This window comes from Arachis duranensis, chromosome 4 (genome assembly GCF_000817695.3).
Source record: "Arachis duranensis cultivar V14167 chromosome 4, aradu.V14167.gnm2.J7QH, whole genome shotgun sequence".
Classification (NCBI taxonomy): Eukaryota; Viridiplantae; Streptophyta; class Magnoliopsida; order Fabales; family Fabaceae; genus Arachis; species Arachis duranensis.
In genome coordinates, this window is record NC_029775.3 from 22,477,891 (window position 1) to 22,491,123 (window position 13,233).

General features: G+C 32.8%; 2 protein-coding genes across 2 annotated transcripts; both read right to left on the reverse strand.

Annotated features, from left to right (window-relative positions):
- Positions 1–425: 425 nt before the first annotated feature.
- LOC107483760 (glycerol-3-phosphate acyltransferase 9) lies at positions 426–6,396 on the reverse strand. The gene is made up of 13 exons (XM_016104375.3): positions 6,162–6,396; positions 4,341–4,544; positions 4,110–4,167; positions 3,718–3,836; positions 3,308–3,407; positions 2,922–3,017; positions 2,712–2,808; positions 2,039–2,126; positions 1,856–1,952; positions 1,639–1,724; positions 1,430–1,549; positions 1,244–1,342; positions 426–751 (listed from the first exon to the last, which is right to left on the reverse strand). The coding sequence occupies exons 2-13, from the start codon at positions 4,460–4,462 to the stop codon at positions 703–705; spliced, it is 1,131 nt and encodes a 376-aa protein (XP_015959861.1). The 5' UTR covers positions 4,463–4,544; positions 6,162–6,396; the 3' UTR covers positions 426–702.
- Positions 6,397–8,587: 2,191 nt separating this feature from the next.
- LOC107483755 (cellulose synthase-like protein D1) lies at positions 8,588–12,570 on the reverse strand. The gene is made up of 4 exons (XM_016104369.3): positions 11,993–12,570; positions 10,944–11,373; positions 10,028–10,790; positions 8,588–9,939 (listed from the first exon to the last, which is right to left on the reverse strand). The coding sequence occupies exons 1-4, from the start codon at positions 12,568–12,570 to the stop codon at positions 8,588–8,590; spliced, it is 3,123 nt and encodes a 1,040-aa protein (XP_015959855.2).
- Positions 12,571–13,233: the final 663 nt, after the last annotated feature.

The window sequence follows — 13,233 nt, forward strand, 5'->3', positions numbered from 1 at the left end:
GATTTAAATTCCTCACATTTACTTAAACAGATGAGTGAACTAATCACATGACCAACCTAATTTGGTTAATTCAAATTTATTTAAAGCATATTTATATGAAAAATCATTTCGGACTCTGAAGACATATCGCTTGACGGCTTGAGTACTCTACAAATCTCCAAAAGAAAGATTTAATTAGTTCTTTATCAATACTACAACAACAACAAAATCCCCTACTAAATGATGTCAATTATATGGATCAAAAAATGTTACCATGTTCTACCATATATCATGTTTCTAGTAAGACCATTTATATACAGATCTCTTTTGACTGAAAAGTTTTCTTATGTCTTCCTGGTTCTTTATCGATAAATTTTAACAAAATTTACATAAAACATAAGGATACCAACTTAGTTGTTAATTCATCAATGAGCAAAGCCTTAATATAAACTAACGTCAATATTGATCAAAAGACATGTAAACATTCATTTATAGAAACACCATCAAAACTTTTCATCCCTAAAAAGGATATCTAGCTTTCAACATGTTTGTACAAGATATCAACCACCCACGGAACATTTTACCAGACAACTATCTTATTCAGTAATCTAAACATATCGTAACAAAAAAAATGTAAATATCAGCATATCCAAAAAAATAATAAATAAAAACAAATAAAAAAAGGTTGGAGAATTCCGTATGAAAATTTACAGAAGATACACATCATTTTTCCTCCAAACGCCGTAGCATTGACTCGGCAAAGTTCTGTTGCCTGCAAGTGCATGATTAATCATTAAATCAAGCAAGATGAATCATCCTAATAAATTCATATCTTACACAGCTGAAAAGCTTGTTTACTTTTCACAAAAACTACTTGTTGGATCAAAAGTTGATATGTTGTATAAATCATATGAAATCTTACATGAATCTGACGTCGCTTAATACACTTTTTACACCAAAATAACAAAGATCATTAAGAAGATAAACTATTTTGGAGCCTTACTATTGTACTTAACAATTGTATTTTAAAATGTAACAACGTGAAATGAGATATTGCTAACTCAAACTTAGATTAAAATTCGAAAGAACAGCAGAGGAATGCTTCAACTATCAGAAACTAATAAGCAAAACCAAAAGTAAATTGAAACTTGAATATCCAACTTATGACACCTATGTCAGAGGCCATATGCTAACATAGTTGAACCAAGAAAATTAGGAAATCATTTGTCCAGAAAAAGGAAGGAAATTAGAAAACATTACTTACTTTCGTTCTCTATGCTTCGGGCTAGGACGAGAATACTTCAGGTATCCATCCCATGGAACCTTTTTAAGCCCGGCACGATGTGAGATTATGTCTCTTACCCTGCATCATCATTAACATAATAGATAATTTCAACAGCTACACCAGTCAAAAGTAACTCTGCATAAAATCTGGATCGAGAAACTTTACCTCTCTGCAAACTCAATGGGTGTCTCTCCAGGCTTCAGATTTTGTGGCTCCAAGTACCAAACATCACAAACAACAGCCCATGATGTCATTAGCTGCAACAAATGCTTAGTGAAAGATTGTCTGCAAAGTCATCAAAAGTGAAACCTCAATCGCAGCAATAAAACAGAGCAATAATAATAATAATAAACATGGGAGAAGCATCTGCTTACTTTCGACTATTCCAAAAAGCATCAACAAAAATTTTATTGTACTTTATTGCAACTGGGCAAACTGTGCATCCAAGTTCGAAGGCACCCTAAAAATATTTAGAAAAACTTGCAGACTTCAATTATAGTTTCATGAGTATAGGAACACAATAAAAAGGGAAAAGCTATTCCTTAAGATAAGGGAATATAAGGGCATTTCTAACGTAAAAAATTTACGTACCTTTTTGAACATAACTGTATAGTGATTATTTACGCAAGTCCCTTCTGGAAAGATGAGAAGAGGGTTATTGTCAGCTCCCTGGACATGTTCCCTCAATCTGAAACATAAAATGTCGTGTAAGCAAAAAGGTAATAGATTTGAGATATATTTTTCCTGACATCTTCAAGTATACTCAGTACTCACTTCCTCGCCACAATTTCTCGATCCTTTGCCTCTGTACGATTGAACCAAATACATCCTACGCTCTCCAAAATGGTACTCTGCAATAGTCCTGAGCAAAAACCAATTTTGAGTATATTTCATAAATGAATTATTGTCAAGATAAATTATGATATTTTTTCAAAATTACCAAGCTATAGTTTTCCTTAAATCATCCTGATTGTTCATCATATACCCTACTCTTCTGATAACCATTTAAACTGCCCTGCAGCCGGTGATAAATAGCTCTAATATGAAATTTTTTAATTCAAAGAAGAAATTCATTAAGATGAGGAGAAGGATAGTACAAATAGGGGGATACATGATCCCCCTATACTAAAGCAAAAAACAAAAACCAAAACATTTATCCATAAAGTATAGCTTTCCACTCTCTCAACATGTCTGAGAGAGAAAGTGCCCTATAAAGATCACAACCTTTACACCGACTAGATGCTAGGCATCTAATTCTGTCCCATAAAACATGCTGAGCTCTAACATAACATTTTAACTCTCAGATATGGTGCACACTATCCAATCTCTTAGAAACTAAACCCTTGTGTTCATAAAAACTTTAAGATAGTAAGTGTTTAATACATAAAGCTTTTCGTTAATCATGAAGACATAAGTCCTGTTTTCTTTCAGAGCTCTATATGCTTACCAACCCATCCAGGATGCTTCTGCATAATAACAGCAAATGCTGTCATCTGTTCTAAGATAATGAAATCAATCATGGAAGTATGGTTGGCCACAAAAACCTGTTGAACAAATGAAGGTAAAACCTCAGAAGAGTAATAAACTAATAACTAACATCTCCTATTTGAACGCATGGATCAGGATAACATGTCAGAATTAATAAAGTTAGACAAACCTGTTTCGGTCGCCTGCTAGGCCTTGGCCCATGGTACTTGACAACCCCAGTCCAAGATGCAACAAAGAAACTACACATCATCTCCACCAATGACCTCTGAAGAAAATGGCCAATTACAAATTAATTCGACAAACAGAAAGGTCAATTTGCCAGAGTTGGACCCAACAAAGGCGGAAAAGAAAGAGAACAGAACTTGCTAGATTGCGTTTTAGATAGTTTGATTCTGACAAACAAATTCAAAGATATCTTTTGTATTTCATGATGTAGAAATGGTCATTGACTGTACTTTTAGTAGTGAACAAAAAAGGAAAAGAGAAATCTATGTTACAAGGAAAAAATATGAATTGCAAAAATTGCATGCAGGAACTTATAATTTGAATATGCACCTCAATATTTCTCCTCAACTTGTCTTGTCCCTTCAATAGGAAGTGCACTGGAATGAAGGATGAAAGAAATATTATCCATCCTATTGTTAGCACCAGAATCCTGAGAGTTTAATGGTGATTGGATGATAAGTAAAGGAACTCTTAATATTAAGAGCATAAAACATAAAAATAATCAGGCTAAATACAAAGGGTAATTTACATATACAGAAAATTGAGAAATTCAAATCATATCCTTATATTTATATTTTCTTAATGGACAGTCAATTCAGTGGACAGTCAATTCAGTGCCTAACTCCACACTGAAAGGGAAAAGAAGTTAGCATCCAAAATTTAGCCAGGCAGTCTATATAATAGCCAGGTTTCAAAGTTACTATATAAAGCATAACATAATTTAAGTGAATCTGACCAACCTTGCCGGAAACAGAATCAAATATCGAAATACAACTCCACAACACCACAAAGGGAATAAATAAACATTCCAGTTCCATGGTTCAGGAGGATTTGACTTGAAACATCTTGTGAATGAGTCCTATTATAAGAACAACAAAAAATAAAATTAAAAAATCATGAGATTTAACATTTAAAATATCACTTTGCAAATTCACAGCTAAACTGTAAACAAACATGAGAACCAAACATAAAAAAATCTCATAAGAGAGTAAATGAACTTTGTGCCAGCAGGGTAGTATATTTGATATTAAGTCCTGACCATATTAATGTAATGATTGGTTCTGCGGAAAATAATTTTTCAATCAATACAAAAAGAAAGAAAACAGAATTAAATATAAGGATAAAAGCTTACATCTACAATAGCACCAGCTGCCTCAGATAAAGTAGGAGAAATATCGAGCAAATCATGCCTGAGAAGGTTTTCCAGAAGAGAACAAGATTAGTAACATTAAAATGTAAAATGGCATCAAAATCTGTGTTCCCCAAAAAGATCAAATGAACAAAAAGCTGCACTCTTCATCCCAATTTTTTTTAGTGTACTAAAAATATAGCGTGAGCAAGAAATTAAAACAAGAAAGCATACAGGCGAAGCTTTCCATGAGGTTCTTGTTGAATGGAGGATCCTGTTGGCAGGTAATCTTCTATGTTTGGTCGATCAAGATCCAATTCAGAACTAGAAGACTTGAGTGTCCCAGTGGTAGTCATCAGCTCTAAGTTCTTCTTTCTGCTGGTGAATTCTCAACGTGAAAGAGGTCAACTGTGGTTAAATACTTGTATACTTTGGTTCCTGAAATCAACACAATTGCCACTTTAGTTACTAAAAGTTAGTTGTCTCAATCAGATTCTTAAAGAAGTGATAGAAATTTTAGTCAAGTATAAATTCTAAATGGAAGTAACCAGCAATTTCACATGCAGAGAGAAAAGAGAAAGCATGCAGTAAGGCTTCCATTTTCAAATTCAAGATAGTAACAAGCTTGAAGAAGCTCACCCATGAACATAACACCAGAAAAGCCAAATAGGTAATTCTATCCAATATCAAATTGCAGGAGAAAAAAAGTAGAAAAATACATAAATCCCTTGGCATCACCAATCTATGGTTCAACCAACTCCAAAATACACATTGAAACAGGTTAGCATCCGTTTGGAAAGTCAATTCCGGAGAGAATTGAATTCAATTCCATGATTTGGCATGACTACTCAATGAATCAAATATTTTAATTTGATATTTTATCCTTTATTAACAGAACTTTATATTTAATTACACACTCAACTATTTATCAAATAAAATAATATAATCAAAAGACACTTACATCACTAAATCAGGATGCTTTTCATTAACAGTAAAAATATATAGTATAGTATGTTCACATGCACAAGTTAATGGTTACTTGGTTATTAGGCTTGAGTACAAGCCATCTCAATTCTCAAACATACAAGGAGTGAGACATCATAAGGAATTACCCATAGATGAAGAAGGTATATAGCAAAAGAATAAAGCTTAGTTCAAATACTGACACAGTAATTCCAGCCTGAATCAAGAAATAGGTCTCGATCAATCTGTCATATTCACAACCGTACAACTGAACACACAATTCCTAAGGTGTAAGAGTATGAAACATGAATAACACACTCTAGAGTCATTCATTTCTCACAAGACATACACCAACACAAAATAGAGGAAAAGCAGTACATATAACACAAGAAAGCAGTAGAATAATCAACAGCAGGAAAGAAAGTACAAAACTCAAAATAGGGAGGATCAACGTCTTCTGTTAAATATTTGGAACAAATGAGAGAGAAAGGGTTGAGAATCAAGATAAAGTAGGGATATTGTTTGGTACAATTAATTTTGTGGTAACTGATAAGGATATTATTTATTGGTATATCAACTTTTATGAATAAATCCATGATAATTTAATTCTCACTCGGATTAAAATCCATAACATTATTTGTTCCAGAGAAGAATCATAAATTGAATTCAATTCTATATTTGTAAGAAATTAATTCTTAATGAATGCTTGAATGAATCTCTACTCTCCCAAAGAGCTTCAACGGTGTCACAGAATCCCCCTTCATAATAAGAGTTCCAGCAATCAATTTACTTAGTTACTTATAAAAAGAGAAACAAATCCAGAAAAAAAAAAAAAGAATCAGTCAGGCATTTGATCAAACAGGTGGAATCATACACAGAAATGAGAAGAGAAACATCAGATTCCAAAAAAGCATCACGATTCACGAATCGTTAATTTCAGATCTTGTAAAGAACGCAATCATTTGATAAAAATCAGTTAGCTTTGCATGTATCAAATTGACAACAACTATAACAATGATTGAGCAGCGGAGCAAAAAAAAAAAGTACAAGAACCAGATTGCGATTGAAATTGAGATTGAGGAATAAGCTAACCGTGAAAAGGTTAGTTGAAACTTGAGAAGAAGATAGAGGATTGTAGATAGGAATAGGTTAGTGAAACGAAGCGTTGAGGTGACTGTTGAGTGCCACGGCAGTGATGAGAATCTAGAACTGGTGGCGTGTAGAACAGTAGATGGTGGTGTTGCAGCACTTTCTTGTCTTGAATCTGTATTAAGGTAAAATTACAAAAGAATCCCTGAGGTCCTTTGAATATGGGATTAAGGGTGTGTATAGTTTTGCATTTCAAAAGCGCATAGTTTTGCTTTTAAAAAACACAGTGCACTATCAATCTTTTTTGTATGGCTATTTCTCTTCTTTTTAAAAGCAAACTTGATTATATGTTTTAACTTCTGTTTATCACAGGGAATCAATTATCAATTGTAGCTTTTGCCTTAGATTATTAGATTGGAAAATAATTAAAAAATTTTATTTATTTATTTATTGTTAATTTTACCATTCAATTTAATTTGTAATAACAGATATTATGAACAATTATAAGAATTTTTGCATTTGTTTTTTTATGATTATGCTTTATAAATAATTTTTTATACCGTTATTTTTAGTATTTTCTCTTAAGTTTTATTTTTTACCAATTTATTTTTTTTTTCTTGTTCATGGTATAGATATTGTTGTTTTTTTAAGTATTCTTTTATACATATTGTTGTATTTTTTTAATAAAATTTTTAGTATTCATTATTCATATAATTTTTTTAATTATTTTTATTGATTTTTTTATAGAACATTGTTATTTTTTGTTTGACCTTGTATCATTTTTACTGTATATTTTTTTATTAATATATGCTTATTTACTATTGTTATTTTTTTATAATATAAATTACTAATTCTATTAAAAAGACCAAATTGAATGCAAAAATAGTACTAAAAATTATGAATGAAACTGAATCCAAGACCTTTAAATGAGAATAGAAAAATTATACCATTTGAATTATAACTCATTAATATCTAAACATGCTTTTGAATCATATAATCTAAACAATATTCATTTTACCATAATCTATTTTGATATAAAATTACCAAATATAAATTACGATTAATACCAACTCATTTCTAATCAAATTAAGTTTGTAAAATCAATTTAATACAAATTTTCATTTACAAATTTTAGTCCAAACATACACTAAGTTATTTTATATGTTAACCGTAAATTTGTGTTAAACTTTGAACAAATATTGCATTAAAGAGTAAAACTAAGTTAAATTCTAAAAAAAAAGTTTTTATAATTGGTATGATGTGCTTTCAACAAAAAATTCAAAAAATAAAAAATAAAAAGATGGTATTATGTACGATATTATTTTTTAAATTTGAAAATTTTTTAAAATAAATAAATTTATAAAATAATAAAATAAATAATTAATTAATATTAAATTTATATTTCAAAAAAATTTTGCATGCAATTATTTTTATGTGAAGTTAATAGTTAATAACGATAATTTAGTCAAATCTAATAATTTAGTCAAATCTATCAAATCATATGATGATTTTCGACTATTAATTTCACATGAACGAAGATAAGAAAATAGTATTATTAGTACTCTTAAATCTTCATAAATATGAAATAAAGAATTATGTTTTTTATTTTTATTTTACGGGAAAAAAGAATCGTAATGTCCATTTGGTTCATAAATAAAGAAATTATTAAATTTATTTAATTACAAAAAAAATGCATTACTTAATAAAAGTAATAATACAATATTAAAACTATAAATTAAGTGACCGTATAAACTAAACAATTAAAAAAATATTTAATTATTCTATTAATCTCTATAATTTTATCAAATTTTTAATTAAATTTTTATATATATATTTTTTTTCAATTGAATTCTTACGCAACTTTTAATTTTATAATTAAGCCCTTTTGTTGTATTGTACATGAAATTTTTACATATTTGAAATGAAAAAAAAAAAGTTCACAAGCATATCTACAAACGGGAAGCAAATGCAAATGACCTTTTTTTTTCATAGGCATTTCTATCTATAATTTATTCTATACTTTCTTCCAACATTGTGAGAACATAAATCCCTTCAAGGGAACTATCGATAATTGTTATATAAATAATCCTATATGTAAAAAATCATAAAGTTGTCTATATCAAACAAAGAGGAAAAAAAGGTTTGTCTTGTAGACTACCCTTAATAAAATTTCTCTTGCTTCACACAAGTTGTCCTATATAAACAATTTTGCTATGATCAACACAGCATTAGTCCTCTTGTAGTATAGGAAGCATTTCAGAGTATTAGTATTTTAATAATGTTAGCTATTGATTTCAATCATAAAATATATACATAGTGGATGTTAATGGCTAAAACAATTGAAATGTTGGAAAATTTTGATGAGTATATATGTGCACATACATGCTTCATGGTCCATGAATGATGAACAACAAAAACTCATGATAGGCTTATCCCTCCTGTTTGGTACCACCTGGAGGATCAAGTGAAATCCAAAGCAATGCTATTGTGATGGAAAGCAAGCCTGACCAGACATAAACAATAGTGGGAACTTTTCCTTTCCTACCCATCAATCCTTTAGCAAAAGGGTACATATGAGAAAGCACCCAAAAGCTAAAGAACAATCCCCCAAATAGCTTATTCCATTGTGGTATCACACTATAAACAGTCCTCAAAATCCCCATTATCACAGCAATAAGATTGATGATGATAATAGTTAGTGGCATTATAAAGAGACTAGTCCATTTCACTAAGTAAAGATCAGCATATATGTCCTCTTCATCTTCCCCTGCTGACTTAGATGTTAATGTGAAATGTATCTCCACCCCAGCTATCACCTTTAGCAACCCTTGAAGCACAGCAACAAGGTGAGAGCTTGTTCCTCCAATCACCCAAAACTGCTCGTTTCGCCACCACTCCTCGAGCGCAATGCCGGACCATTTCACTTCCAAGAGGGAGATCAATATGAGGCAGACGGTGATGGAAAGAAGGTAGAAGAGAAAAGTTACATCCAAACCTTGGACTATGAATTGTCCCGAGAAAAGGGACAGTGCTGGTAAGAAGCAGTAGACAACTAAAAATATGGAGGTGAAGGGGTAGATTCCGACATTGAGATAGGCGATTCGTTGTAAGAATTTGAGACGCCGGGTGGCGAAGAAGGCATTGTTTTTAGAGAAGAAGATTTCAACGGATCCTGTGGCCCATCTCAACACCTGGTGGAGACGGTCTGTTAGATTTATCGGCGCAGTGCCGCGAAAAGCGTCTCTTTTTGTGATGCAATAGATAGACCTCCAGCCACGGTTATGCATCCTATAGCCGGTGACAACATCCTCTGTAACAGAACCATAAATCCAACCAACCCTGTCTCCCCATTCTGTCTTATCCTCGTACCAGCAGGAGATCACTGCTATAGCCTCGGCCACTGTTGGTGCGTCCATGGGTGGACGAGGCTTAAGTAGTTCTCCCGGTGGCCTTCCATTCTTGACGGATTTGTGATCAGCAAGTGGCCTTGCTTGGAACTCTGCTATGGGTATTGTATCTGTGAAAATGCTTGAGTTTCCGAACTTTTGTGGCACCCCACTAGATTCTGAATTGTTTTCATTTAGGGGTTGTGTGTCGTCGTCTTCTAGATTCAGTTTTGCTTGATTGGGGTTCCGGTTCACCTTGGTTTTTACCCGACCAAATAGTCCAGTGTGCTCCATGAATCTTGGTGGTTCAAATCCGTACAGTGCATACCTTCGAAACATGCAACCTGTCCCCACGTACATTGGACCTTGGAGTCCATCCAATGCTCGCATATTTCCTAATCAAAATGTTCATTGTTGATGAGCACATGGTTGTTATATATATAGAACTCTAGAAGAGAGGTTGAAATGAAATGAATAAGTTACCATCAAAGAAGACTGTGTTGTGATTAGCATAACGATCAGAGGGATCAATCCCTTCAAATCGTTGAGGAAATTGTATGTAACATACACGATCGCCACCACGGTCCATCATGTAACACATTCCTTCCCTAAGCACAATAGAATTATAGACGTAGTGGTCACAGTCCAAGTTGAGTATGAAGGGGCCATTGGACAAAACAGCCGAAGCTCGAACCATGGCGTTCATGGCTCCTGCTTTCTTGTTGTGGTCAAAACCAGGGCGCTTCTCTCTCGATACATATGCGAACATTGGAATCCTTATGTCCACACCAGTGAAGTCCAGTGTCTTCTCATCATCATATCCCATTACTGGGTCATGTTCTGGGACCTTACTCATTACCTGCAAGATCCCGGCATGATCACCCTTGGAGTGATCAGCACAAGGAGTGTACCAGGTGCCAGGCCAGTGAGTGCCATCAGCCATCCATGTAGCTTTTCGGACGTTCAGGGGTTGATCTTCTGTTGCTGCTACTCCGCCATTTTTTGCCTTCATTTCCTCTCTCTCCTTCTTCTCCTCCCTAGCATTGTACATTTCGCTCCTTTTCTTTATTGCCTCTGGGAGTCCATTGATTCTCACCTTAAATTCATCATACTCTCTCTTCATCCACCTTCGGTCCTTCACAAAATCTGGACGTTTCTTGTTCTTTGTTGGGTCTTTCTTTATGCTGAAGTAAGCATCTGGATTTCTAGGTTCAATATTGTGTTTTCGACAAAACGGTACCCATAACTGCCAGTCACATTAACAAATTAACTTTGAAAGTTTTTGCACAACAAGTTTTGATATTACATTATGAAATTATTTATTTGAAAGATTATATTAATAAGAAGATATATCTCTACCATATTTCTTTTGTTAATTCCATAAAGTATGTAAACAAACCTCAGCAAATTTGACAGCTTCGGCCATGGCTTCAAAAGTGAGTATGGCACCGCCGTCATCTGAAATATAGCAGGAGACCTTCTCAATTGGATATTCAACACCAAGAATGGAAAGAATGGTGTTGGCAGTGACAAGAGGAGGCTCCTTTTCAGGGTCAGCGGTGGAAACAAAAACATCAATGCCAGGAAGGTCTGATCTTCCAGTAGGGTTAGAAGGAGATGGCTGCTCAAACTTGTCGTGCAAGGCAGCAAGGTCTGCAGCTCTGTTTATGGGGTTCATTTTTGGAAGCACATCAAGAAGCCATGAGATTGCAAACCAAATCTCACACACAATTGACATTCCCCACAACCACATTGCGTCGTAGTTGGGATTCCTAATTCGCCATGATAAGAAGAATGCTAGAATAACTATGCGGAATATCACCAACAATCTGTTCAAATCAAACCATTTTACTAAGTATAATACACATTGTATATAATATATATTAAAAGAATATTATATATATACTAAAAATCAATCATTATATATTTATGTATGAACATAAGTTATTTTATACTCTTTTAGTATATATTTATAGTTATAATTGATATGATCATACAATGACTTATCAATAATGCTAGAAAAAAAATAACAAAAACTTACTTTATTTAGTATTTATTAATTATTATAATAATTAATAAATGTTAAATAAAATAAATTCAAACTATTTTTTTAATATTTTTTGTTATCAAATATTTTTGGTGACTTATTTTAATTGTAGCTAAACTTTTTAAATATCATAATTATACTTAACATATAATAGAAGATAAACATTTACATGGAGTTATATTTATATAAAATTAATCGTTAAAAATTATTAAATAATTTAATATATTTAATTAAATTATTATTTAATTAAATATATAGAACCATAACAGTATAATAGTTGATATAGAACCATCTAAGCTCCCAAAACTATATAATTACTCAAAAAGAAATGTTGACTAGCTAAAACATTAGTTGTATTTTTATTTTAATTAATAAATTAAAGTGGAAGATAATTAATATACCTGTAAGGGCTAATTATACCGCCTGAAATGTTAACTTTCCTAGTAAGTGGTTTCCATGGTTTGTCCAAGAAATCTGACATGCCTATTGAATTCTGATCATCAGCAACAGAATTATGATCTTCTTGCCAACAAGCATTCCCAATCCCATATGTCCCTTTTGTCTCAAACAACCAACGGTTATGATCAAAATCTTGAGTTTGGCTCCTTAACAACATAGACTTGTTATTTGTTGAGTTCAACACAGTAGACACCCTCCTTTCCAATTTAGACCCTCCACCACCACCGTCGTTGCCGCCGCCGCCCCCATTCATGCCTCCTTGTTGTGACTCAGAGGCAAACCTAGAGGCCCCGGCCGGGTTCTTGGAATCTGAGGTGCCGGGTTGGTTGTCAGGCGTCGGAGGCATCATAACTGTGTAATTGATGTAATCATTTTGGCCTCCGAACTCGCCGGAGCCGTCGATTTCATCGTCTCTTGAGAGGTTAACAACCCTTCCACTCGCTGTCCTCCTTGAGAATTTCACTCCTTGTTGTTGTGGTGGTAGCTTGCCACCCATAGATGAATTTGATGAACTTGCCATGTATTTTTATTTTCTCTCTTTTTCTATCTTCCTTTTTATTTTCACATTTATCTGTTTAACTAACTAATTAAACTAACCATTTTCTTTGATGAATTCCCATGCCTACAAAAACATGTGTATGCATGGCTGTTGGAATTGTTTGGGAAAAAAAGGAACAAGAACAATGTTGGTTTAGAAAGGAAAGAAAATTCATGTTTTGTCTAAGATCTTGGAATTTGGGAAATCCTTGCTCAGCGTATATTACCCCCTTAATTCATGCTTAGCCTCTCTCTCTCTCATTCTTCTCTTTCTATTCCTACTTAATTAGGTTGTTGTGAACTCTAAATCTTTAAATGTGACTCACAATTACGTTCACAAATAAATAAATAAATAAATAAATAAAACAATTCTTTTAAAAAGGGAAAATTGCCCTAGTACATGAATAAATAATAGTTGCATATAGTAAAATTTTATTAAATGGTCTAAATTAAGAAAGTGGTAGCATATTACCACCATGGCTAGATAGCTTTTTATCACTAGATCAGAGAATAATGATCCAATATTATATTACTTGGTCTTTAATTAGATAAATGTGTCGTAGGTTTTATTCTTGTGGCCTATGTAACTCCTTTCGATTATTTTTTGGAGAAAATATTCAATTTAGTCTCTGAAATTGTACTCAAG